Raw genomic sequence first — 24,427 nt, 5'->3', positions numbered from 1 at the left:
CTAATACTTTATTAATGTGTTTCACATCCTTACAAAGCACATTTGCCTTTCACCGGACTTTTTACAGAACCTCAAGCCCCAAAGAATATTTAGGAACTACTAAGGAATAGATGAGAAAATAAGTAAATTCAACTGCCATCCCCTCACTTGCAGACTCAAGTAGAGCAAACAGCTAATTAATATTATTTTTATTATTATCATTATTATCTCAAAAATCCATTTCATACAGCAACACTATTAAATGAACAACCTAATGCATGGGGTCTGAATGCTGGAAAGAAGTAAATGCTGTCAGCATTACCAGGAACGTCACTCTCTTCTAAAGAAAAATCAGCATGGTGGGTGAAAGCCCAAGAGGCTGCACTCCATGTCAGGGAACCTTCAGAGTGGAGATATTAGGCCTGTACTGGCAAAGACCTGAGATTAAATTCACTTTGCTGTTAAGTAACCCCAACAGGAAGCAAGATGGAGAAACAACTGTCTTGATTGAATTCAGATAGGCAGCAAATTTCCCCACAATCTCTGTTAACACTCCAGACACCTGAAATTTTTTTTGGCTGTTGGTTGCAGAACCTGCTTATTGATTACTGAAGAGGTTTTTCAACTGAACCCTCTGAATTTTCCCCTTTGCAATGTGAAAACTTAATGTTTTGATAAATATAAGAGTAGTCAAGTCTATCTTCCTGCAAGGGAAAATTCTGTGGTATTCCATGGATTCCTACCATGTCACCATCAGGACTGGAAGAGCAAGGCATGCCCAATTCTTCCATTGACTCTGGATAAATGACAGCATTGTCCTTCAAAAGAAAGGGATATTAGGGCTTTCCTTAACAAACTTTTAGTGTGAGTATGAACAGGTTGGCAATATTCATAACTGTCCTTGGATTCAGAGCACAAATCTGAAATTCATGCATATGTAAATATTATTCTTCTTACTCAACTCCAACATCTGCAGATCATAAGTCACAGTAATGCAAAAAGCTATTTCAACATTTAAAATGTGCATGTGTTTATTAAGTATTATCTAAAATTTATGTTCTTTCAAAATTTTGATCAACTTTATACAAAAATTTGGGGGGCTTTTTCACACTAAATGCTTAGCTGCCAACACAGAGTTCACAACAGGGACATTTCAAAAAATAACAAGAAGGTAGATGAATTGTACTTGATATAAATAAAAAAAAAATTCAAAGGTGACATCCAAAAACTTATAGTAAAAAAGACTGCTGGCTGGAAATGAACAATGAGTCTCTTGGAATATGAAAGGGAGTTGGCAATGCTATTAATTTCTCTTGAAAAAAATAATCTGTGGGCAGTACTACTATTTAGACTGAGGTTCTTATAAATCTGAACAGTAAAATCAAAGCCTTCTTTCCTTGACTTTTTCCAAGGATTTTGTGTGTAAAGTCCTTAATTAAATATTATATTATGCTAATATAATAGCATCACGTTTATCATTAACATAAACAATGATTGCAGAAGTCTTTCAAACATTTAAAATTGCTGCTAACTCAAAGTTGGGACACATCCCCAGCAGGTTCTTTAGTCATTACTGGAAGTGATGATTTCTATAAAGTTTATTTTCATGTGTAAAACAGCAGAAGAGCAGCTTAGTTGAAAATGGTTTTGGACATTGATGTTAAATACATCATGATGGTTTGGATGTTTTTATACAGCTGACAGCTTTCATTTTCAGTTTGAAATTTTATTACTGTTCTAGTGGTCATGACCTTTTCTGACCAGCTCCTGTGATGCAAAACTTCCCATCACACAAACTCCTGTGATGGACTGGGTAACTTAACAACACTTGACAGCTGAAAAGGAAGTGGAGAGCAGCTGTAAATGAAAGAAGAAAAAGCCATAGGTTCCGTGCAGGAATCTGTGTGGGCTTAGTAGCTTTTAGCAAGATTCCAGGTTCCACCAGTATTTCTGTCACATCGATTCCAAACACATTGTCATTTTCCTCTGGTTGGAACAGCAGCAGCAGCTCTTTTCCAAAAGCAACAACTCCATGGTTCACGCAGACATTTTTAAATAATTGGTATTATGACAGTTTTAAGCAGATAAAGTCTTAGTGTAGTAATAACTGCAGATGTTAAAACTCTTATTAATTAAAAAGCAATTAGTTCTTACACATCCAAGCACATGACAGGGAAGATGGCAAAGCAGCAGATAAATAACAATATTTCTGAAATAAAATGCAATTTTGTCTAATCAATGAACAGTGAAGAAAATGTTTCTAATACTTCAGGACACAAAACATTTTGAAAAGCACACACACCAAGAAGCACAGAAATAGAGAAAAATGGAAATACTTAACTTTAGTCATTTATGGAATTCAGCACCTTCCAGAATTCAAGTAATTCCCTAAAATCTTCTTGGAACAAAATGTTTCCATATGTAACTGAAGTATCATACTGACTGATAGAAAATTTCAAGCACAGAATAAAAGATGGGAGAGAAGTATTCCTGAATTTTGGTCCCAGCAAGATGTCCAATTTTGGTTTGGCTGGAGTTCCTTGTAAGAGGAATGAAGTTCCTTGTGCTTTCACAGAGTCTGCTACTATTATACAAAGATGTCACCTGAGTTGGGACTAATGAAATCCCAACACTTAGCACACAGTCTGACACACAATGAAACACTAATCATCAGTCATTGCAGAAGTTACAGCCTGAATCACCCCTGGGCAAAGCATACATGGAGATAAAAAAGCAAAATAATATTTTCCGGTTTTTTGCAAGATTCAGCAGTTTATACCAACTACCCTAATAAGATGTTTGTACATCTTTGCTTTACAATATCTAAAGCAGTGAAGGAACTCCTTCATGCCTCCTGCTGCTCCTTCCTCTCGTGTTTCTCCTTCAAAAATACCTTACTCATCAAAACTTGGATACTGGAAAGCCAGACAGATGCACATTAACCTCTTAATTCTTTCACATCCCTGGAATACTTTCCACAATACCTTACTCTATGTGTGCAAAAATATGCTACTTTTCTTGACCATAAGATGTAAATTTGAATTACACTGTCCAGGGGCTTTTGGTTCCCTGCTCCATGAAGTCAGTGCTACTCAGTTCAACCTCAAAGGAACAGAATGGCAGAATCAGTGAAGAGGAAGACTGTAATTTTAATATAGACACCCTTTTAAGAGTATTGCTGAACAGTATAAAGGGCACAGTGTAGATTTACACACTCCACCCTCACCCTCCCACTCTGGAGTTCAGTGTCATTCCCCACAGCAAAAGCCAAGGCTATCAGAATGCACCCATACTCACAAAATGAGGGAAAATATTTCATAACCAACCCCTGTGTAAATTAGAAAGGCATAGAAAAGGCAAATGGCAGTCTCAGTAGATGAAAAACTCTAATAAAACCACAGACATTGGAGCTGAATGCAATCTCATTAATTATTAACCTAAGTAGGGAATACAACTGTTTCACGCATTACCCTTAGAAAAGATTTAAATATATACATCTATTTAAACTGCAACAAACATTTCCTCAGATAACTAGCTAGGGTGCTGTGATAATTTCAGTTCACAGTAAGCTAAAAACCCAGTTTGCTACTACTTACTAGAGTTCTGTCTGCGTAGAGACAGAAACACGGTTTCTGTTCTTCAGATCTTTTGGGTGTGTTCAGCAAAACCAAAATGCTTTAGAAATTTACCTCTTGGGCTTATACAAGATTTTCAGGGAGACATTATAAAGCTGAGCATCTTTTAACAACCAAAATATAGGAAAGAAGATAATTTTTGTATCCTCTCAATACAGAAATAATTTAATCCTGTTTCTCACAAAGGAAGATATGAGTCTGAGGTGGCATAAACAAGTTTATTTTTGGCACTCTATGACTTTGCTGCCCTGGATGCAACATGCTCTTGACCAGCTTCAGTAAACTACCCCTGATAATAACTGGATTACTCTTTATATATTTTATTATAGCAACTATAACGTTTAAGATACTGCATAGTTAATCCTTATGAAGACAGATATGGTTGAAAATTTAAAGCAGATCCAATTTACAGAATTTCAAGCCTTAACATTTAATTCACTGTAAGGGGGCTCGAAGCATAACAGACATAATGAAAAGTTTCAGGGTTGAAAAGAACACAGGAGGAGAAAATACAAAAAAAGAAAATTACTTCTAAATATCTGCCATCTATCTAACCTGCAACCACAGAGCCACACAGAGTTTTGGGTTCCCCACACTCAACCTCCTGGCTCAACACTGAGACAGTTTTATGTAAGAAACTCTTATTACTCAAAACAAATCTAAGGTGAATGACTACACCCTTTGTGGAAAAAATAAGCAAAACAAAAAAACTCAAAACTTCCCATTTCTTATTTTTCAAACTCAATGTTTCACAAACAACTGTTCAAGTGTTATTGAATAATATGTACTTTCCCTCTTCTATTTCTTGTCCCATCATTGCAATATTCAGAAAAAAAAAAAAAAGCAAACTCCTCCTTTCACTCTCTCTGAGGCCTAATATGGAATCTCTGTGTACACAGAACATATACCCAAGGTAAACCAACATTTTCAGACATTCATAACCATTACAGAAATAAACTCCCAAGGTTCCTGAGTTTCCCAAATAATTTCTCAAGCCTCCTCTACACATTTCTTGTAAACTTAAAAGGAAATTCATCTAATTTGTTTGAATAAGTATTACAGTCACAAAACCTGAAAAATTTGATTCTTCCAATCCTTTTTCCAGTACTTCAAAACTGTGTTCTTTAGCTTATTTCTGCTTTTTCCAATTTTGCCTAGAAAGCCTACAATAAGCAATATCTAACATTAGCACTTGCTGAGTTTGACAGAAGGTTTTCTTATTCACATGAATATTTCAGAGATTTTTACTTTTTCTTTGTTAAAGACACTCTCTGTGAGGAAGCATCTCAATTTTTTCTGATCTCTAACTTTCCTAGATATCCTGAAAATATATGAAGATTTTTTCCTGGATATCATACAAATTAATTAGCTTAATAAAATTAGTAAGTTTTTTACTTTTCAGAAGAAATTCTTTTTTCTTCTGAAACTCTAACAAAGCCATCATGGCCTTGCTCAGCTCTTATCAACAACACAGTATTTTCTCTTTCCCCAGGTAAATAAAAAAAAAGATGATGACATTTTAATGCATCTGACAAAGAGCAAAGGAAGGGAAAAGATAAGACCAGATGGAATTTTTCAAAGGCATCATCTTCCCTGTCGTCTGCAAGGTTTCTCACTCACTCATGATTTTGCTTCATGCTCTGTATTATCAGACCCTTGTTTCACTTTTCAGCGAACAATCTTTAGATACAGAGCATAAGCTAGTCTAAGTCCTACCTAACACGTAAAAACCATAGTATTTTATGCTTTCCTAGAGTTGTTCCTCCTGTAGGTAAGAGCAAAAAACTACTTTTCAAATGAAGATTTTAAGAAATAGGTATATGAAGAAAATATCTATGTTTGCCTTAAGTATAAGGTGTAACAGTTCTGGTAGCTTGTTCACTCTTTCTCTTCACAGTTTAGGGCAGCACAGCCACAGAGCTCCCCTTTTAGACAATTCAAACCAATAAAACATTCCCTTGTTTGAGCTGCACTCTAGTGAAAACTCTGAAGCCCTTGGAAGACGTCATTCAAATCCATACTTAGATTTTACTTTTGCAGACCTACTACAAAGGCATAAAACCTCTGCTTTTAATTCTTATGCGAAGTGCAACAACTCCACTTCTGTAACACTCTGGGACTTGCCTGTCCTGTGCTTGAACAAACTGAGAAGTTTTGAAGAGTTCAAGTGCTTCAAAAGCAGCAAAGCTACTGCACTGAAGGTTTTTTACCTTTTTTTTTCCTGGTGCCAAACAAATACTGGGGTTTAATTAAAAACTAAAAGAAGGGAGTAAGAGAAAGACACTAACTGGGATCACAATACTTTCTTCATCACTACAGCAACCAGCATGAGCAGCATTACCCATGTCCTTTTTAAAACTGCTAAATGTTACATCTTTTGCAGACCTAGAAGGGAGAAATTTTCCAATGCCAGCTGACAACAAGCAAACACATACTCTGTAGGCACCTCACAGGACTTTAGCGATTTAAGTGGCTATTTGCCTTTGAAAACCTTGTTTTTGGTGATAATGATGGATAACAAAAGCAGAGAATGCAGTGCCAGAGCCCTGTAACACCCCTAGGTATTGATATCTGAGAGCAGGAAAGCAGCTTCTTGAATCTGCTCTGCTGCAATCCATCAAGGGGTGTGGGTCAGTATCTACAGCTAGAACCTGCGGCAGCAAAAGGAGCTTGGTGAGCAGGGACTGCACTTAAATGTGTGTGTTATTAACACCTGATGACTCCTCTAGCCTCAAAAAAAAAAAACAAACACCTAAAATATCTAACTGGTTCTTCCAACACAGATAATCTTACCTACTGCCGTGAATCAGGTATTTACCTGTCAGATAAAGCTTTGCCTCTTACTTTTTTTTTGCAGGTATTTGCAACTGTTAGCTCCTGTCTCCAAGAGGAATAGAAGCATGATTTTTTAGTCTAAACTTAAGATTTTTTTGTCAAAAAACCAAAAAATTACCATTGTGGTATTTAGCTTGCAATCAGCTTTCAACTAAGCATTGAAATGCTTTCTAACAAAAAAATTAAAGGGATAGAAGTAGACAAGAATGGTGAAAGCTCCAAATCTTAAGAACATTACCATTCTATAGTTTTAAACTAATGCTGACTTATTTTTAGATAATTTTATTAAACAGAACTCCATTTATTTTAAATTAGACTTTAGATTTAAAGTCTAGTTAAATTAGTCCTTAAGTTGATGACCTAACACTTGTATTTCTCTCAGTGACCATGAACATTCCCTGTGAACTTGACCATGTAGTTTTGAGCATGATACAGTAAACTAATTACTTTTTTCTTCACTTAACAGGCCTTGCACAACTCCTTTATGAACCTGCTGAAAATAACCCAAGACCACATGCTCCACTTCCCAAAGGCTAAAATTGGACTGAAGGTGAATTAAACTGTTGTTCAGCAGATCAGTCCTCCATTTACTATACACTGAAAGAAGCAGGAAGACCATAAAAATCCTCTATTCTGGCTCAGGATGATAGCAGCCATTAATAATAATAAACAACAACAACAACAAAACCACAGAACAAACAAACAAACAAACACCAAAAAAACCAAACAAACAAAAAAACCACACACACAAAAAACCACCACCAACAAAAAAACACCCCCACCTCCACATCAAAATTAAAAAGCTACCTTCCCAAAACTCCCACAAAAAGACAGGAGCTTGCTGATCAAAAAGCTATTTTTGCTGTTAAGCAAAAATGGTACTGCCAGCATCAACAGACAGGAAAAACTGTGTAAAGTTAAATACCTGTCAGAAGAAGTAGTTTCTCAAGGAATTACATTTCTGGTTGCTTCATTTAGACCTGATTGCTGTCACTTAAGCACACAAGCATCTTCAGCAACACTACACACTAAATATATATTGTATTTCTTCTTTATAATAAAATTGTATTTGAGAGGTATTGACTCCCATACAAATCTGTATCAGTTTGCTATGCCAGCTTGATTTCAATCATATGTATCGTCCCCAGACATCTTTATAACCTCTCTGCCTATCAGCTGCTTACTTTATGTCCATTTCAGTTCTATGTTACTCTTTACTCTCTTGCCTCTGTCACTACACACTAACAACACCTCAATTGAGCATGCTTTTTGCTTTGTCCTACTTGTTTCTCTGTGCTGTTGATAAGCTTTTGCATCCACTGCCCAGCTGAAGAAAAACACTTTATCTCATATGTTATATTCATAGAATTTTAGTCTCCCAGAATGGTTTGGGTTGGGAGGGACCTTAAAACTCAGGTTGTTCCACCCCTGCCATGGGTAGGGACACTTTCAACTGTCCCGGGATGCTCCAAGTCCCAGTGTCCAGCCTGGCCTTGGACACTGCCAGGGATCCTGGGGCAGCCACAGCTCCTGTGGGCACCCTGTGCCAGGGCCTCCCCACCCTCCCAGGGAACAATTCCTTCCCAAGATCCCATCCAGCCCTGCCCTCTGGCTGTGGGAAGCCATTCCCCTTGTCCTAATCCTACCTCCCCTTGTAAAAAATCCCACTCCAGATCTGTTTTAGGCCCCCTTCAGCTACTGCAAAGTTGCTATTCAAATACTGTACTTCCTTATTTTTCCCAGTTTTACCTGTCAAAGCTTGATAGCTTTACCTGAAATCCTCTTCCCTCTTCAAAAGGATACTCCTCCCAAGCTACACATTTCTACTTGTTCCAAACCCTTTTGCTTCCCATTATGAGCTATTTAATACAGGGTAAACGGGGAACTGTTGGTCCTCCCTCTATATGAGATGAAGGCAAACCTACATCAGTGACAAGGTTTGCCTTTCTCACTTTTTCCCTTTATCCCGTGACAATGAAAGAAGAAAACATCCTTGCTTTTCCACAGCTTCTTCTCTCTAAAGACTGTCAATTTTAAAAAATGCACAGACCATGAGCAATGATACAATTATCATTTACAATGTTAAGAAACCAAAGGAATGATGGAAAAATATTGTCCTTTAACTGTACAACTGAGAATGAGGCCTCTTATTCTGTGCATTTTTTTTCTATTCTTTTCACTGGAAAAACTCAGCTGCAGAAATTTCAACCTCTTTTTTTTTTTTCTTTAAAAAACTTTCCACCCAAAAAACTTGGATCTTGTGTGCTTACAAATCAAAGACAAGCAGCTGACCAAAGACCAGATTTGACAGGAAATGTAAGAGGTCAGTGTACATATCAGAAAAAGCAGGAGCTCTCAAACAGGTTTTTCTCTCTTTTTAACGCAGCAAAAACCCTTAAGTTAAATACTCTAATCATGCCAGTCATCAGTTACTGCTCAGCCTCCTGTCTCCAGCCCAGAAATTAGTCTGCTCAGAGCCCAGCTAGCTGAAAAACCAGCCATGTTTTATCATACACCTTAGGCTGTGCGGCCAAGCTGAAGGAAACCTACATATGATCTATTTTAGGAAGAAAATACCTAATTTTAAAGAACTTCATTTACAGAACCATAAAAAGCGTGCATTAAAATGCAATGATGTAAATAAAAGTTACAAAACAACGTCTCTTTTAACTTTGATGTGATTTGCAAGGGAAGTTCACATATCCTTCAACTATAAAATTTTACTTAAGAGTTATGAACTGCTGCTAAATTCAGTTTAAAATTAAATAACTGAGACACTTCTTGCTGTAAGTCATTACAGGCAACTATGGCAACCCACAGATTAAGGAATCACTACATTCTGCTATTTATTGGAAAACATAAACTATTAGATATTAAAATCATAAATTACAAATTACTGTTGAACTAAATAGGCATTTCAGGCATCTTTTACAGTACTTTCACATACTTCACCTCATGTAAAGCATAAATAAATAGACACTTTTAATAGTTTTTATCAAGATATACTATAGGAGTCATCTTCCTTTAACTGAACAATAGTAAAATATATTAGTAACTTTATTTGAATATGAGAAGGTCTATGCAACACCAAGATTAGATATTGCCAAATTTTACCAAAATTTTACTTAGTCCTGTCAAAGCTGTAAAAGCATACTATATTAGATTAGACTTATTACATAGTTATTATATTTGCTAGATGTAGGCTATATTTTACTGACAGTGACAGAAGAAAATTTGGATTACTACCTCAAATTTCAAGCAATAAAATGTAAACCTTTAATTGAAATAACTCAATTTTCAAATACTCATACAAGGCAGCTGAACTCTTGCAGAACAGGTGCATTCTACACAAAATTGAAAATCTAGGACTTTCAAGGACAGTTGGGAAATATGGATGCCAAAACACTGATGTTTAAATTTCTGTACAGGGCTTGAATTCTGCAGCTAAAGATTTCACAATGAATGGTAAGAAAGGAAACCTAAACCATTTCATCATCACAAAAGCTAAGTTGCTTTTGTTGCATGTGTAGTAGAATATTTTAAACTTTGAAGGTCCAACTATTTAAATTGTAAGTATCATTATTAAAAAATCTGAGCCATCATCACCACTGGAGTCTGTCATATGCATTAACATGATTCCACAGCCCTGAATGTAGTCAGAGAACAGAAGCAAATCTTAACTAGGAATGATTTCTTTTATCAGGGACAAAAAGCAAGCTTACCAAGTTATCAAGCAATAAATAAAAATCATGTCTGAATGCAATCAATTAAATTTAAAAAAATTAATTTTAAATATTGCAATTCTATCATGCCATAGTTCAGCTAGAACTATAATCCATCTTAGACACATAGCCCAGAATGCAGAATTTGTAGTGTTAAGTTCCATCAGAAGTAAGGCTCAAACTATAAATTATCCTAACCTTGTCCAATCCCTTGAAAATCAACTCTTAAACAGAGAGACTCAGTAGTACCTTATTTTAGACAGGTACACATTCTGCATAGACATACCTCTGAACAGGTATAAAAAGGCTGTAAGTATTAACAAAATTTTAACAAAATACTACCTATTTCTCAACTAACTAAACTATTTAAGATTTGAGTCCTTGTGCTTGCTTCAGAAGAAGCAGCTACAGGAAATGGGGTAAACAGAAAACCGTAAATCAGGTTTTAAGAATGAAAACAAAAACAATCTAGAGACAAACAAACTGATCCTTTACATTCTTCTCATGCTTGTGATACCTAGTAGGTATATAAAACAGCCTGGAAGAGCAAATAGAAACCCCTGCTTTTTCAGTGTGTAGGTTTTTAGTTCCTTTACCTCCATGGAAGTTATTTCCATTTCAGAGTTAACAAATGCTAAAAAAAAAAGGTTAAAAACCTAAGAAAGGTGCAAGATATTTCTCCCCATTTATAGACAGCTCTGAGCATTTCACAGCTGAATTTGAAACAGAGAATTCCACAGAACTCCCCTCAGAAGCCATCTCTGAGATGCATTCTGGAGTAAGAATGAGTTTAGGAACTGATCCCTGCATTATGGTAATTGGTTATTTTTTCAGACCTCCTCTGACTTACTCCTAACTAACCAGAGCAAATTACTTCCCAAGTTCCTCTTATGCAAGAGGTGTTATACAAAAAAAAAATCCTTCAGTTACCTTGACTTACACAATCCTAACACCTCCAGCAATTTTGCCGGATTGTTATTTCATGTAGCAGATAGCAAAAGACAGCTATCCTTTAACTATTATATGAACAAAATATGCAGCCTAAATGACCTGAAACTCCTACCAACCAGGCTTTGTATTTGTCAATTTTTCATTTCATTTTCATTTAGTTTCTGCCAAACTAAAAAAAAAAAAACAAACACACTTTCTAAAATTACAAATAATAAGCACTTTACTGAAAGTTTAGTGACCGAAAATACACAGAATAAAACATGTGCACACAGCATTTTTTGTATACAACTCCTCATGGTTTCCTTCCTTAAATTTCTTTTACCTCTTTGGCACTGAGGACCAGTGAAGCCGTAGACACAAGCACAGCGACTGGGCCCAACACATCGTCCTCCATTCTGACAGCCACTCTCACAGACAGCTTCAATTAACAAAACAGACAAAAAGTTAAATTATGTCATGGCAATGAAATTTCCAAGATTACCATATGCATCATTTTAAAAATATTCATTTTTCTCCCACTGCTCCAAGTCTTTCTAGGCCTAAAGATGGAGCTGATCTCCCTCCTATCACCTCCACCAGCAATGGATGTACAAACCAAATTCCATCAGTACCTGCAGATGCTAACTGCAAACAGCTGCTCAGCACAGATTCAGCACAGATTAATAGCAGATGTTCAGCTTCAGTGTATTTTAATCAGCTGTGCAGCTTTAATCACTCATAACTTAAGAATTATATAAGAACTTACTATATAGGAACTTATTATCCCTCACTGAATTTAGCTATCTATCAAACCTCAACTATTTTGTGAGGAGTTTTGGACATATTAAGTTGTGCTGCTCAGTCACAATAGGAACAAATCTTTCAAGAAGACAAAGGTGTCCAAGAGACAGATAATCATCTCTCAGAGTTGATGCTGCTGGAAGAAGAAGTGATGTTTAGAGGCAAGGGAGAAGAACTATCCACTTAACTCATCTTTTTAAGTGCCTGGAAAAACCGTGTTTTTTAAAAGATCCCAACAAAAAAAAAAATTGTGGTGAGGGAGGAAGCTGGGTGGGGTGAAAGGGTTATAAATCCATAGTACATTTAGATGAAAAACATATTTCACTGTCATGGGGCTTCAGGGCACCCACTTATACTCTTTACCAATGGTCTGAATGAAGAACAAAGCTTCCTGCAGACCACTGAATTTTCTCAGTTCAAAAGGAAGATGGTTCTTCAGAGAGGCTAAAAAACACCATTAAAAGAGTGCCTTATCTAACTATTTTCTGACTCATTGCTTCAAAATTGTCCAAAATTAGCACAAATTAGCATGTTCCAAATCAAAACATTTCAGCTTACAGGACTGAATTTTTAAAAACTTTTTTAAAACTTTTAAAATTTGGTCTCAAAATCATTAGGCTACCTTCCTAAATGTGTCTCCTCAGTTTGGAAGTGGCTTTTGCAACACATTTGAATACCCACGGCACAAGAACCTCAGAAACCTAGAGAAACTGAAAAAAGGTATCCATGACTCCTGTGTCATAGTGGAGAGCATAAAATATACTGTTGTGTGGAAATGTGATAAAGCCTTACTTCTTACCAAGAACCACTAAACAGAATTACCTTTTCCTGAGAATGCACACATAAAATGAAGATATTTTGCTGCTTTTGTTACATTATTGAATTAATGGACAATGGCACTTCTTCAAATTAACTTCATTATATAGAATTATTTTTTTTCTAAATAGAAATAAAAGCATACTTACATTTTTAAGACTGTCTAGAAGACACATAATCCTGCTTGAAATTTTAACTACCTGATACACTGAAACCAATCTCCAGAGTTTGTTCAGATTTTCTGGATTGCTTCAGGGTCACCACTTGAAAATTCAATCATCTTTTATTTATTCGCCGGAAATTTGTCTTGTCTTGAGAGCATTCGTGTATTGACCCAATATTTTAACAAAAGCAGGAAGGGACGAGCAATCCTTAACACATAATTTCACTGTGGCTAGGGTCACAGTTTAGAATTACAACTATTTGCTAAAATTTAGGGAGTTCTATCCGGTTAAAGTGAGAACAAGACTGTTTTCCAACATTTATAAAAATGACTAGGGCAAAAAAAATTATCTTCCACAGTATTCAGTCCATCGGTTTTCTGCATAACTTCCCTTTGTTTGTCTCTACTACTTTCAGACTGTTTTATGCAATTAATTTCTCTCCTAGATAGTAGTCAGCTGGAATCAGAATACACTTTGAGACTTTCTTCATCCCTGCAGCGTTTAGGGACTTTTATGGTTTGCTAAATTGTTACAGTTTGTCAACACTGTGCTGTTATAGGTAAAGCTGGGCAAATAATTCACTTTCTAGCTTGTCTGCCAACCCAGAAAAGTATCCAACAGCTTGAACCATATTTAATCCTTTTTTCCTTAGACTAAATAGAAAACAGCAAAACATGCTTCAACCCAGCACTGAGACTATTGTTCTGAGCTAGAGAAAACTTTATTAAAGAGAATGAAAGACGAGTGAACATCTGGTATGAAAAGTGGGATGCACAGTGACATTGCTCCCCAAGGGTTTCCCAAAACTGGTCAGTGAATTCAGTCTGTAACTTGAATTTTAGAGATAGCAAAAGCACTTTGTGCATGAAATGACCGCCAGCTGAACTCCATACCCCAGAACAAGCATTCCTCTCAGGTGTTTCACTGCACTTCAAGCAAACTGGCTGCGACTTACGCTGCTCACAGTGGGCACCAGAGAAGCCCTTCTGGCACTGGCACCGCTCATCCACGCATGTCCCGCCGTTCCTGCAGCTGATGCTGCACTGCTGTGCTGCAGAGAGACACCCAAAATCAGCCAAAAGCACACAAAGGAGTGGAAAACCTTTTACAGTCTTTAAAACGGGATCTGAATTATGAGCTTTGTACCGTCTACCCTATATATTTTAACTGTATACTCATGGAGATGTTTTCTCAAGTTTTCCACGACTATTACATAGCAACTCAGAACTTTCAATTGCATTAGAGATGGTGCACTCCTAATTTCTTACCAAAATGGACTCAATGGAAATGTAAGTACCACACACATTCATTTGTAAACTTGCTTCTGTCTTTAAGCACATTTCATCTAAATTTGTCACACAGAATAAACAGGCATGTGTGGTATAACAATATTCATCAAGAACCTGAGAAGAAATTTTACCTAAGCGTAATTTACATTTGCGTATGCAGTAATGAGAAGTTATTTTTAAGGAGGTTGGCTTTTTTGTCATTGAAACTTAAAGAGAATGATTTTCAATGAAATCTCTGATGAAAACACAGTTAAGTCCTTACCAGGTCTTGATCCACATGTGGGTGATATCTGCCCACTGGCACAAGTGCACATGTTGGGACGGGAACAAAATCCATCACCACAGCTATTTCTGCAGATTGCTGAGGAAGAGCATAGAAGGAGAGTGACAGGGATTAACAGCAACCTGAGCCTTAAACTTGCAGGAAAAAAAAATCAGCACTCTCACTTCATTGGGACAGCTATTATGCATGCAAATGTAATTTTAAGTTAAATAAAGCAAACTGAATTTTGGCATAATCGGTATCTCTTGACAAATTTGAAGACAACCAGAATTAAATCAGGTATATTCAAACACTGACCTGACCACTGAAAGCAGGTAATCAACTTTTTCCCCAATTAGAAATACCAGCCAATCATGCAAGCAATGTAAAATCATTTAAAATACATCTTTTAGACCACAAAACCTGTGAAAAAACATTACCAAGAATTCAAGATTTGAAGGAATATAAACAATGACAATTTATGCTATGGGCTTCCATCCTACAATCACCATTTTAAAGGCATTTTAGGGCTGTTTTTTTCTTTTTCTAAGGTTATCTGCCCTTTACCCGAATCAGTTTCGTGAGAAGTCAATGTCCAAATGCTGGACTTTGCAGATTTTGTGGTGTTTCTCTAAATACAGTTTTCTGTACAGAGGTAGCTCTCACACCTTTATTTAAAAACTAACCATAAAAAGGTCAGGAAAGCCCGTCCACCCTGTATGTGTGTGTCATGTGCCAACCTTGCACCATCCCCCCCAATGACCCAAAGTCCTGCCTTCACTCATTCACCATCCAGCACAGATCCAATAAAGAAAGAAGTGACAGACCACAAAAAAAAAAAAAAAAAAAAAAAAGAGGTAAAAGCCTCAAAGATTCTAAAGCAGATCGAAATTAATACATCAAATTAATCTGCCAGAGTAGCATGTGAATCAAAACAGACCTTGAAGCAGTAAGAGCCACTACAGCAAAAGGCAAGAGGACTTCAAAAAGACAACAGACAACTTGTATAGCACAAAAAACACCACTATTAAAAAAACCAAGAATAGCAATGTCTTTGGAAATAGGCCTAGAGCTTTGTGAGAACCAAATAATCTGGCAGCACATCTCCACTGAAGGACTCCAATGGAACAAATACCTTGAGGAGATCACATACCACACCACTCTTGGGTATCAAAAAGATGCAAAATGCATCATCTACATTTATCATTAAATTCTGCTACAATTACATCCCAAATGTGCAGGTATGAGAGGTCAAAGTGTGCAATTTTTCTGTCTAGCTGGAATTAGAGACATACCATGGACTGACTCAAAATAGATTTCCATGAGCAGAAGTAAAAGTGAGAAATAGGACTTGGATTTAGAGCACTTGACAAGCAAAGAAAACAGGGTTGTTTTCTTATATTCCTGTTCAGTCAATCTTTGTACAGCATAGGTGAATCTCCTGATAAAGCAGTGTTTACATGTAGTCCATTTTGTTAAGTTTATTATCTTTTAGGAAGTAATTTTTTTACCAACTGGAAGCCCGAGACCTTAAGGCATATCCTAAATATGCTTTCATCAGAAAAGTTTACACTGTATAACAAAAGAATAAAAGTAAGCAAACTTTTGGTTTTTTAGTTAAAAGATCACTTTTAGTCATACATGTGCCACAGACCACCAACAACCACCACCACATCACCAGCCTGGAAGATCAGAATGGTTTCTTTTTGGCCTTCCACTGGCTCATAGATTTCTCCTCATGAAATACTGCTTTAAAATCACCAGTTACAATATGCATCAATTAGAATCAGCACATCCCCAATAAAAAGTTTGATAGCTTGTGTCCGCATCCCGTGCAGGAGGATTTTTCTAAGTGAAGAACTCCAGCTAAAGGGAACGCTATCTCCACAGACATTAACTGTGAACATAGAAATCTGTACATTTCAGCCTTCACCAAAAGGAGAAACGGGAAAGTGTCACAGACAACATTCTGCCAAAATCATTCACCTTCCAAACATGTTAGAAAGCTACAATCAGAGTGCAGTCAGTAGGCAGGCACTAAAAGATGTCGTTTGTGCACATAAATTAAAAATAAATCAAAGATTATTCTGGATATGGACAGACCTGAGACCAAGGTCTTTAAGAGGCACTGAGAGTCACAGTTTACAGAGTATCTTGTGAGGATTGCTGAAAGCCCCTAACCACATTTGAGCCAGACACACAGCTGAATCTGAAAAGTCTACCAACAGCATAATAGGCAGTCTAAATCCTTAAAAACGCTACTTCACATTAAAGTAAGCCAGTATTGAAAAAGTTGATAAATGTGAACAGAACATTTTGAGAAAGTCCTTTCATTCTGCAGGGACATTAATAAAAGGATCTTCCTCTGAATTGCACCATTATCCTTTGCTAGGAAATTCTGGGTCAGCTTTAGGTGAAAATAAGTGATACATGCCACAGTTATCCCCAGTATTAGCTAATCAAGTTTAATCATGTAAAACCAATAGATGTGGACAGGAGAGAGAGGCCTGGAATCATTAAAAAAAAGCCACCAAAGGTCAAAAGTTTGGCAGACCTTGGCTTATCACCCTTTCCTTGCCCAGTTTCATCCTGCATGCCTGTAGCTTATCAGATGGATAAGACCTTACAAAGACCTCCACTGCTTATATAAAGAGCAGTATGTTCTTGAACCTGAATTCTGAAGTTGAGCATACTTATTAACAAAACAGACCGTGACAGGCTAGAATAAATGGCCAGACTAGCATTTTATGGTCTGAGGGAAGCACGTGTTTAACATCAGCTGTTATGTAACAGAGAGAAAGTTAAACTTCATTTTCTGCTTCATGGCAAGCATCCCCTAAGACATTATCCCACCAGAGTACTGAGCACATTCCCCACACACAAAACTTTTTTTCTTTTTTGCCATGCCATGTATGTCAAAAGTCACATCTGTCAGCACAGTATGACCAGCCAGTAACCAGTCTACATGCCTGACAGCTATCAAAACACAACTAAAAATAACAGACAAGAGAGTAGGCATCCCAGATGTAAAGAAGCTTCCTATTTGATTGCAATTCCAAGTTTCAGAGAATGTCAAGACCTTTTGGCTTTTTTTTTTTGCCTGTTACTACAATTTACTATTTGATTTGACAAAGTTTTTTTTTCTTTTTCCTTCGCTGTCATGGGTTTTCTTTAAAACTAGGTAAAGACATGTCTATGACATACCAAGGTCATTGGGCAGTCCTTCAGTTACAAAGAAAGTGAACCTGAAAACCATCTTGTGATTCTTTTTTTTTCCTTTTCCTTATTTTTGAAAATAAGGTGAAACACAGAACCGAACAGGCTTCTCTCATACTGAATGGAACAGTGACTCGTGGAAGGATATTTACTTTTATTGTTACCCCTTCAGCAGTGGAAGCAATCAGACACTTACGAACAATGCACTGATTTCCTCCAGGAAGTGTCTTCCATCCAGGGCAACAGTAGGAACGAAATCTAGAACCACACACATTTGGCCTGTGACAGAGACAAATCAATAAATGCGTATGGGAAAACGTGAAGCACTCTAAAGAAAATTTAATGTTTTACATACACACACAGGAAGAATCCAGATGCATCAAACAACAACAACAAAAAAGTGCATAGCGAAGTTGTCTACAAAAAAGTCCTACTCAAAAGAATAAAATCTTCCTTCAAGGCGTTTTGGGTTAGTTCAACTGATTAGTATAAAGACGAGGGGTAGATGAGGCAAGAGCAGGCCACATTCACTCTTGTTGCAACAACTGAGGATATGAAGAGATGAGTTTGAGTCTGCTTTCATTCAAAGTCTGAGAAGCACTGCAATAAAAACAGGCTTCTTGCTGGCAGCTGACACAGGACAGGAAGGATGCCTGCTCATAAGGATACATAAACTAACTCGAAACACCAATAAGCCCCTGAAACATCAGAGGAAAACCACACCGGCTTTGCATCATTTCTTTGCCAAAACCCCCAGAGTGAGTGTTAAAGTATCTCAGTATTGTAACACGCTGGACCAAGCAGCCCAATGGGGTCAATTTGTTAGCTGCAGGTCCCGCACATTGTCTGCCTTTAACTAAATCGCACTGATTAAGAGACCAGATTCCACAGGCAAGGGCCAAACTCCCGGCTTAGCGAACCGTGAGTCCTCAGCCGTATAAAGAGGCGGGAAGGGGAGCGGCACCGGAGGCACACACGGAGATCACCGGCAAGGGGCTGTGGAAGGGGAGATGCCCTGGGGAGCAAACAGGGGGCAGGAAAGGGGGTTTCAGCCTTGTCCCTACCCTCGGAGCACGTCCTGCTGTCCTCGCCTGCGGACCCGACCGGCGGCGCTCCCGGCCCCGTCCTCCCGGTGCGCGGCGGTGGCGGCCAAGGAGCCGCCCGCTCCTGAGGGAGCGCGGAGCGCCGGCCCATGCTGCTGCTGCTGCCTCCCGGCCGCTCCCTGCGCACACAGCGCCAGGCAGCCCAGCCACAGGGAGAAGAAGCAGCACTGCTGCGCCCAGAGGTGCCGCCGCCTGCCCATGCTGCGGCTATCCCGGCGGGAAGCGGGCGGGCAGCCGCGGGCGGGAGCGCCGGTCCCGCGCCGCCCTCAGCGGGCACGGCTGGGCTCCCGGGCGGGGAGAAGCTTCAGCCGGGAAAACCCCGCGTCTGTGCTCCCAGCCTGCCCGGCCGGTGCCAGCGGGGCCCGGGCCCCACGCTGCTCGCACCTACTGCTCTGCGGAGAGGGGGAAAAAAGGGGGACTAAAAGCAGAGTAGGCTGGGATTTTCTCCCCCTCCGCCGCAACAGGAAATCCAAGAGAACCGCGCTGAATTTACCCTACAAAAGAAAATAAGAACCAGACGATAATCAATCACGCCTAAATAAACGTGCTGGGACAGAGAGGGAGAGGGGAGCAAAAAGCCCCTGCCCAGGGCCAGGGGCGGATTTACAGCGAAGGGAGCCGGAGGAGGGGCCCGTGGCTCCGGGCCGGTGAGGGGATAGGGAGGGGGAGAGGAAGGGAGGGGGGGAGAGGAAGGGAGAGGGGGAGAGGAAGGTAGGGAGGGGGCCGGGAAGAGGGGATGGCAGGAGAGGAGAGAGTGTGGGCTGGCAGCTGCTGGAGGGAACGCGGATCTCGGAGAGAGAGTGGCGCAGGTAGAGCTGGTCCCAGAGGGGGTTCTGCGGTTCTCCCGCACGTCTCCGACCTCCGGGAATTGCGCCGTGGGATGGACCCTTGGCAGTAAAAGCCCTCCCTGGGACAGCACACAGGGCTCCCAAAGGTTCTGTTCCCAAGGATGAGCCCGGAGGGGAGGGGGCCGGACCCCCACACCTGCCCCGCCAGGTGGGTCCGGCACAGGAGCACAGAGCCCCGAGAGCCCCTTCCCCGCTCGTATCAGTTCAGCCTCCGGGCTCGGTGCTTTTGCCATCAGAGCAGGGATGTGTGGTACTGGGGTAGTTGGCACTTCGCTCCAGGAGTCGATTTTGTAAGTTCACACCTGAAATTTTTACTTGTTCTCCGTTTACTGTTTTTCCCTACATAACTATCCAAAAAAACCTGCCTGGCTCAGGAAATTTCCCGCTTGCTTTTTAAGACCAGGAGCAAGCATTTACCTAGATGTGCCGAATAGTTAGGCACCAGTGAGAAACAAACAAAAGCAGTGAAAACAAACGTGGCCCTGCTGACAGTCCCCGAGTGCTGGCTGCTGGTCACTGCGATAACAGGGCACAATCTGGCTTTGTCATCTGAGGAGATTTATCCCTTTGAACTGCAGCCTCAGCGGTGAACTCCTCACCATACAGCCCACAGCATACGGTGGCAACCTAGAAACTTTCAAGTTTTCTGTCTTTTGTAACAAAACTGGAACAAGTCACCGCTTCATTTAGCTCCACATGCACATTGTCTGTGACTTCTAATTCTGGGGTGAGAAGCAGGAGCCACGTTTTGTTATGTCTGAAATAAAAGCCAAGTAGCCAAGAGGTCAAGCAGCCAATCTTCTGTTCCACTTACTGTCCTGCTTTGATGGTCCAGGAGCTCCATTTACAGACCCATGTTCTGACAGATCAGAAGCCGATTCTGTTTAAATTTGTAAGTTTAGCAGAGGTAATTTTGTGTGAGAGGATCTCAGTCTTTAAAGATCTTGAGAAATGAAAAGTATTTAATGAAGGAACTAATTTAAGGAGACAACTGGGTAGGAGAGTTCAGCAGCCTCCTGATTGTGAGAGAGGTTTGGAATTTCTTTTAAACAGAAGCTGTTAAACCTGTCATGAATGAAATGCAGCTGAGAGTTAGGGAAACAGAAGGATTCCATGCCACTTCGAGTGAATAATTATCTCCAGAAAACACAAAGAATAAATAGGTGGGACACAAGAAATAGAAAGGAAAGAACTGGTTTCAGATAAACTCAGGCTTTTGGATATCAGGAAGCACAGTGATGAAGAAGCAATTCCCAGAAGTTAAACACAACTCATCTGGAAAATGACAACACTAGAAAATCTTGAAGGGGAAAAAAAATCCAGTTAAACAGTGAAACAAATAACCAACAGCCCATATCCCCCCCAAAAAGTTAGGCAATTACACAGCAAGGGTGGGCTAGAGACTGGAGAGTGGGAAAGTTACGATTTAAAGCCAAGAGGGACATAATTTGAAACTGGAAATACTGAGTAGAGGAACAAAAGCAAAGTCAGCAGCTACCAGTGATTTGTAAATGATTTGTGAGACTCAAGAGACCTCCTTGTACTCAAATCCAAAGAGGACAACGGAGTCCCTTGCTAAATTTTTGAAAGGAGCTAGCACACAAAACTATAAAACATTCACTGGGCAAGATCAGGCAAGATGTTTGACTTTTGATATGTTTGGTCTTTGTAAATATGACTAGAAATTAATGCTTACTATGAAAGCCTCCTTTGTTAGAATGGACATCATAAATACTTTATATGGGTAAAAGACACAGACACATAATTTAAAATAATGATTATATGCTGATAATTCATGTTAGAACTACATTGTTAAATTTGGAATAGCTGCCCATAAAAGCCACCGCTATGGTAAAGGAGGGAAAATCACTGCCAAAGGGCTTGTGTTCTTTAGCTAACAGCAGTTCTCTTAAAAATGTAGAAGGAAATTAATAGGAAAAAAGTGCAATATTATAAATTAAATCAATAATACAATTAAGAGTTGCTTGGATAAAACAGGAACACAGCTCTGCAGTTGAAAAGATAGGGTTTAAGACTATAAATTCTTGTGGGATTAAATTAGATTTCTGTAGGAAAAATATTGTAGATTATATCTCCCAGTTCGTGGAAAGCATTTGGATCTGCTGATCCCAGAGATTCTCTCCCATCCTATTCCCTGACTGTTATAAAATAGAAAAGTTTCTTTCACAGAAGATGCCATGAAATATTGGCATCACGTAGCTGATGCAGAAGGACAAGTGATGCCTCTTTTGCTCTGCTTGAACTTCCAATTCAAGTCTGGCCAATTCCAATAATAGTTGTCACTGTACAATGAATATTCAGGAATCAGGAAACATGCAAGTAGACATCTGCATATTTTTTTCCCAGAGAAAAGCTCATAATGCAGATTAATTTTTAATCTGCACTTTTTCCAAGTGATTACACTTTCTTCAACAAGGGTGGGAGATAATTTTACGTAAAGCCAAGCATATTATTTTGACATTTTGAAACAGAGTAAAAAATGTAGACCATCATTTTGCTAAAGCAGGATGTAATTAAACTAGATTTGGTGGGTGTAAATAATTTCTTTCAGTGCTGAAAATGATGTCACTCAATGACCACATTGATTTGACAAGTAAAAGGATTCTCAGCTATTTATTACTTGAATCAGCAAAAGCACCCAGTGGTGGATGTCTAGACCAGCACAGGTACCGAAAGTAGAAGTGGCAAGACAATGTCAGGATTAAAAGTTCCTTTTCTGCTGTTCCCTCTTCCCGACTGGACTGAATCCACACCTCTGCATGTTCAGTGGGTGCCCAACCTTCATTTGTTAAATATCTCTGGTATCTTCACCATAGATCTATTTTAAAAGTATTTTTGGAAAAGACCTTGGAAGTTCATTTGATTAAACCTCTCTGCTGTAAAGCAAAAAAGAAAATTGACCACTTAATGTGTACATCGATCACAGGAATTCTGCACAGCTGCAGGTGATCTGCTACAGATGACAGTGGTTTTACCACAAAGAAGTACTGACCTTTATCCTCTTTTTGCTTTGTTGATTGATTTTTACCTGTGCTTTCTTCTCTTTTTACTATTTTTCTAGTATATCTGACCATTTTGATTTCTAATCCTGCCCTCCAATGCAATTGTGCTAGCTCCAGATTGTCATTAATTTGAAAATTGAATAAATAATATAAAATGAAATATTTTAGTCTAGACTGTGATTTTCTTCTCTTGTTTAGAAGAATGTCATTTGAGACTATTCAAAAGCATTGCTTAGGTTAGGTAGTCAACATCCATTCCTTTTTTATTCAGCCTGTCTGCTTTGTTCTTTGCCTGTGCCTTCCTTGCTTTGGGTGAGTCTCCTTTGGCTAGTTTTGATGTTCTTGTTTTCAAGGAATTTGAATTATTTCATTTTTCAGCATTATTTCAGGCCAGAGAACTAGATCAGTTGGCCAAAGTTCTTTTTCTCCCCCTCCCCTTTAAATATAGGCACTGATTTGGCATATGCCCATAACTTGGCAAACAAAAACTAGCAAGCAAAAAGACATAAAACTAATTTATTCCCACTCTAAGTTTATTCTCAATTAAAAAGAAATGAGTAAAGGGTTATGATCTCCTCTCTCTGTGCTCATTTGTAAAATTTCAATGCATATGGAGGATATTACAGCCATTAAAGAAGCAATTTTGATTTACTTTTTAAAATTACATATATAGAAGTGAATATATTATTCAGCATAAAGTCTCTTGCATACACAACAAATAGATAAATTATTCCACAGTTTCAATTTCATCATTTATAAAATTCAAAAATATTTCAAAGGAATGCTTTCACTGCAGAAGGAAGAAAAACTATATGTTGCCAGAGGCATATTGAAAAGGAACAAGTCTATTAAGTGGGGCTTATAAAATAAAAGAGGAAGATACTTAAGACACAAGACAATTTGAAAAAAAAACCAAAAGAAGTGTTGAAAGATGTCATTCATATCATTCCAGAAGTGATTTTTGTGTTCTGCCTGTAAGACCTCATTGTTATTTGGGATTTTTTTAGCATAGGAGAAGTAGGGTGGACCACTCTACTGATTTTTCTTTTTTCTTTTAGGTGATAGCAAACAGAAGTGAAATGTTCCTAATTTAGACATCTCAGCTACCAGTAATTAAATGCTACTTTAAAGTCTGAAATTTGTTATTGAAAGGAAGGAATTGAGAGAGTTAAAAAAATAAACAAAATTTAACCATTCTCTCATTTTTTCCCTAGATGCAGAAAAAGGTTAAAAATGTGCAAAAATTAGTAATAGAAATAAGAAATAAAATGAAACAAGAGGTTGAAGCTATCCTTGCATAGACCTCAAACACTTCAGTGTCTATTTTAAAATTATTTAAATTAAACAAAATGAAAACCACAGTAGATATTGTTGGATATTCTGTTTTTATTTTTGAAAAAAAAACCCCACCAACCCTGACATAGCTGCTAGAGTAATTCCCAGGTTAAGAAATGCATGTAATTAATAATTAATTTAATTTATCATATTCTAGAAGCTCAGTCCTGGGGAGGAGGTAAAGCAGGTAAAAGGGCTCAATTACTCAGGAGAAACTCCATCTGGCATTAAACTTGGACAACATGTTTTAAGTTGTTTAAACAGATTAATAATTTTATAGCTGGATGATTTAAAGTAGTTGTCGTTTTATGGGTTTCTCTAAGTATTATTTTCTGACTCAGCTTCTCTTGAATAACATAATTAGAAAGATAGGTTTCAGCTGTCCTAAAACTCACTAAGATGACATGTTCTCTGATAAACCCTGAATTAAGCAATATAATTATCCTGATCCATATATATATGTGTGTGT

General features: G+C 38.4%; 1 protein-coding gene across 1 annotated transcript in view; it reads right to left on the bottom strand.

The window, feature by feature from the left end:
• FBN2 (fibrillin 2) overlaps positions 1-19,229 on the bottom strand; it is a 129,589-nt gene extending 110,360 nt beyond the window's left edge. The window contains exons 1-5 of the mRNA XM_063422860.1: positions 18,714-19,229; positions 17,846-17,928; positions 14,434-14,532; positions 13,838-13,933; positions 11,445-11,540 (exon numbers count right to left, since the gene is read on the bottom strand). Of these exons, the coding sequence (XP_063278930.1) occupies positions 11,445-11,540; positions 13,838-13,933; positions 14,434-14,532; positions 17,846-17,928; positions 18,714-18,952 (613 nt within the window). The 5' untranslated portion in view covers positions 18,953-19,229. The remainder of the gene's footprint in view (positions 1-11,444; positions 11,541-13,837; positions 13,934-14,433; positions 14,533-17,845; positions 17,929-18,713) is intronic.
• Positions 19,230-24,427: the final 5,198 nt, after the last annotated feature.

Source organism: Prinia subflava, chromosome Z (assembly GCF_021018805.1).
Source record: "Prinia subflava isolate CZ2003 ecotype Zambia chromosome Z, Cam_Psub_1.2, whole genome shotgun sequence".
In the NCBI taxonomy this organism is placed as follows: Eukaryota; Metazoa; Chordata; class Aves; order Passeriformes; family Cisticolidae; genus Prinia; species Prinia subflava.
The sequence above is the reverse complement of the archived record's forward strand: the minus strand, read 5'-3'. Positions and strand labels throughout refer to the sequence as shown.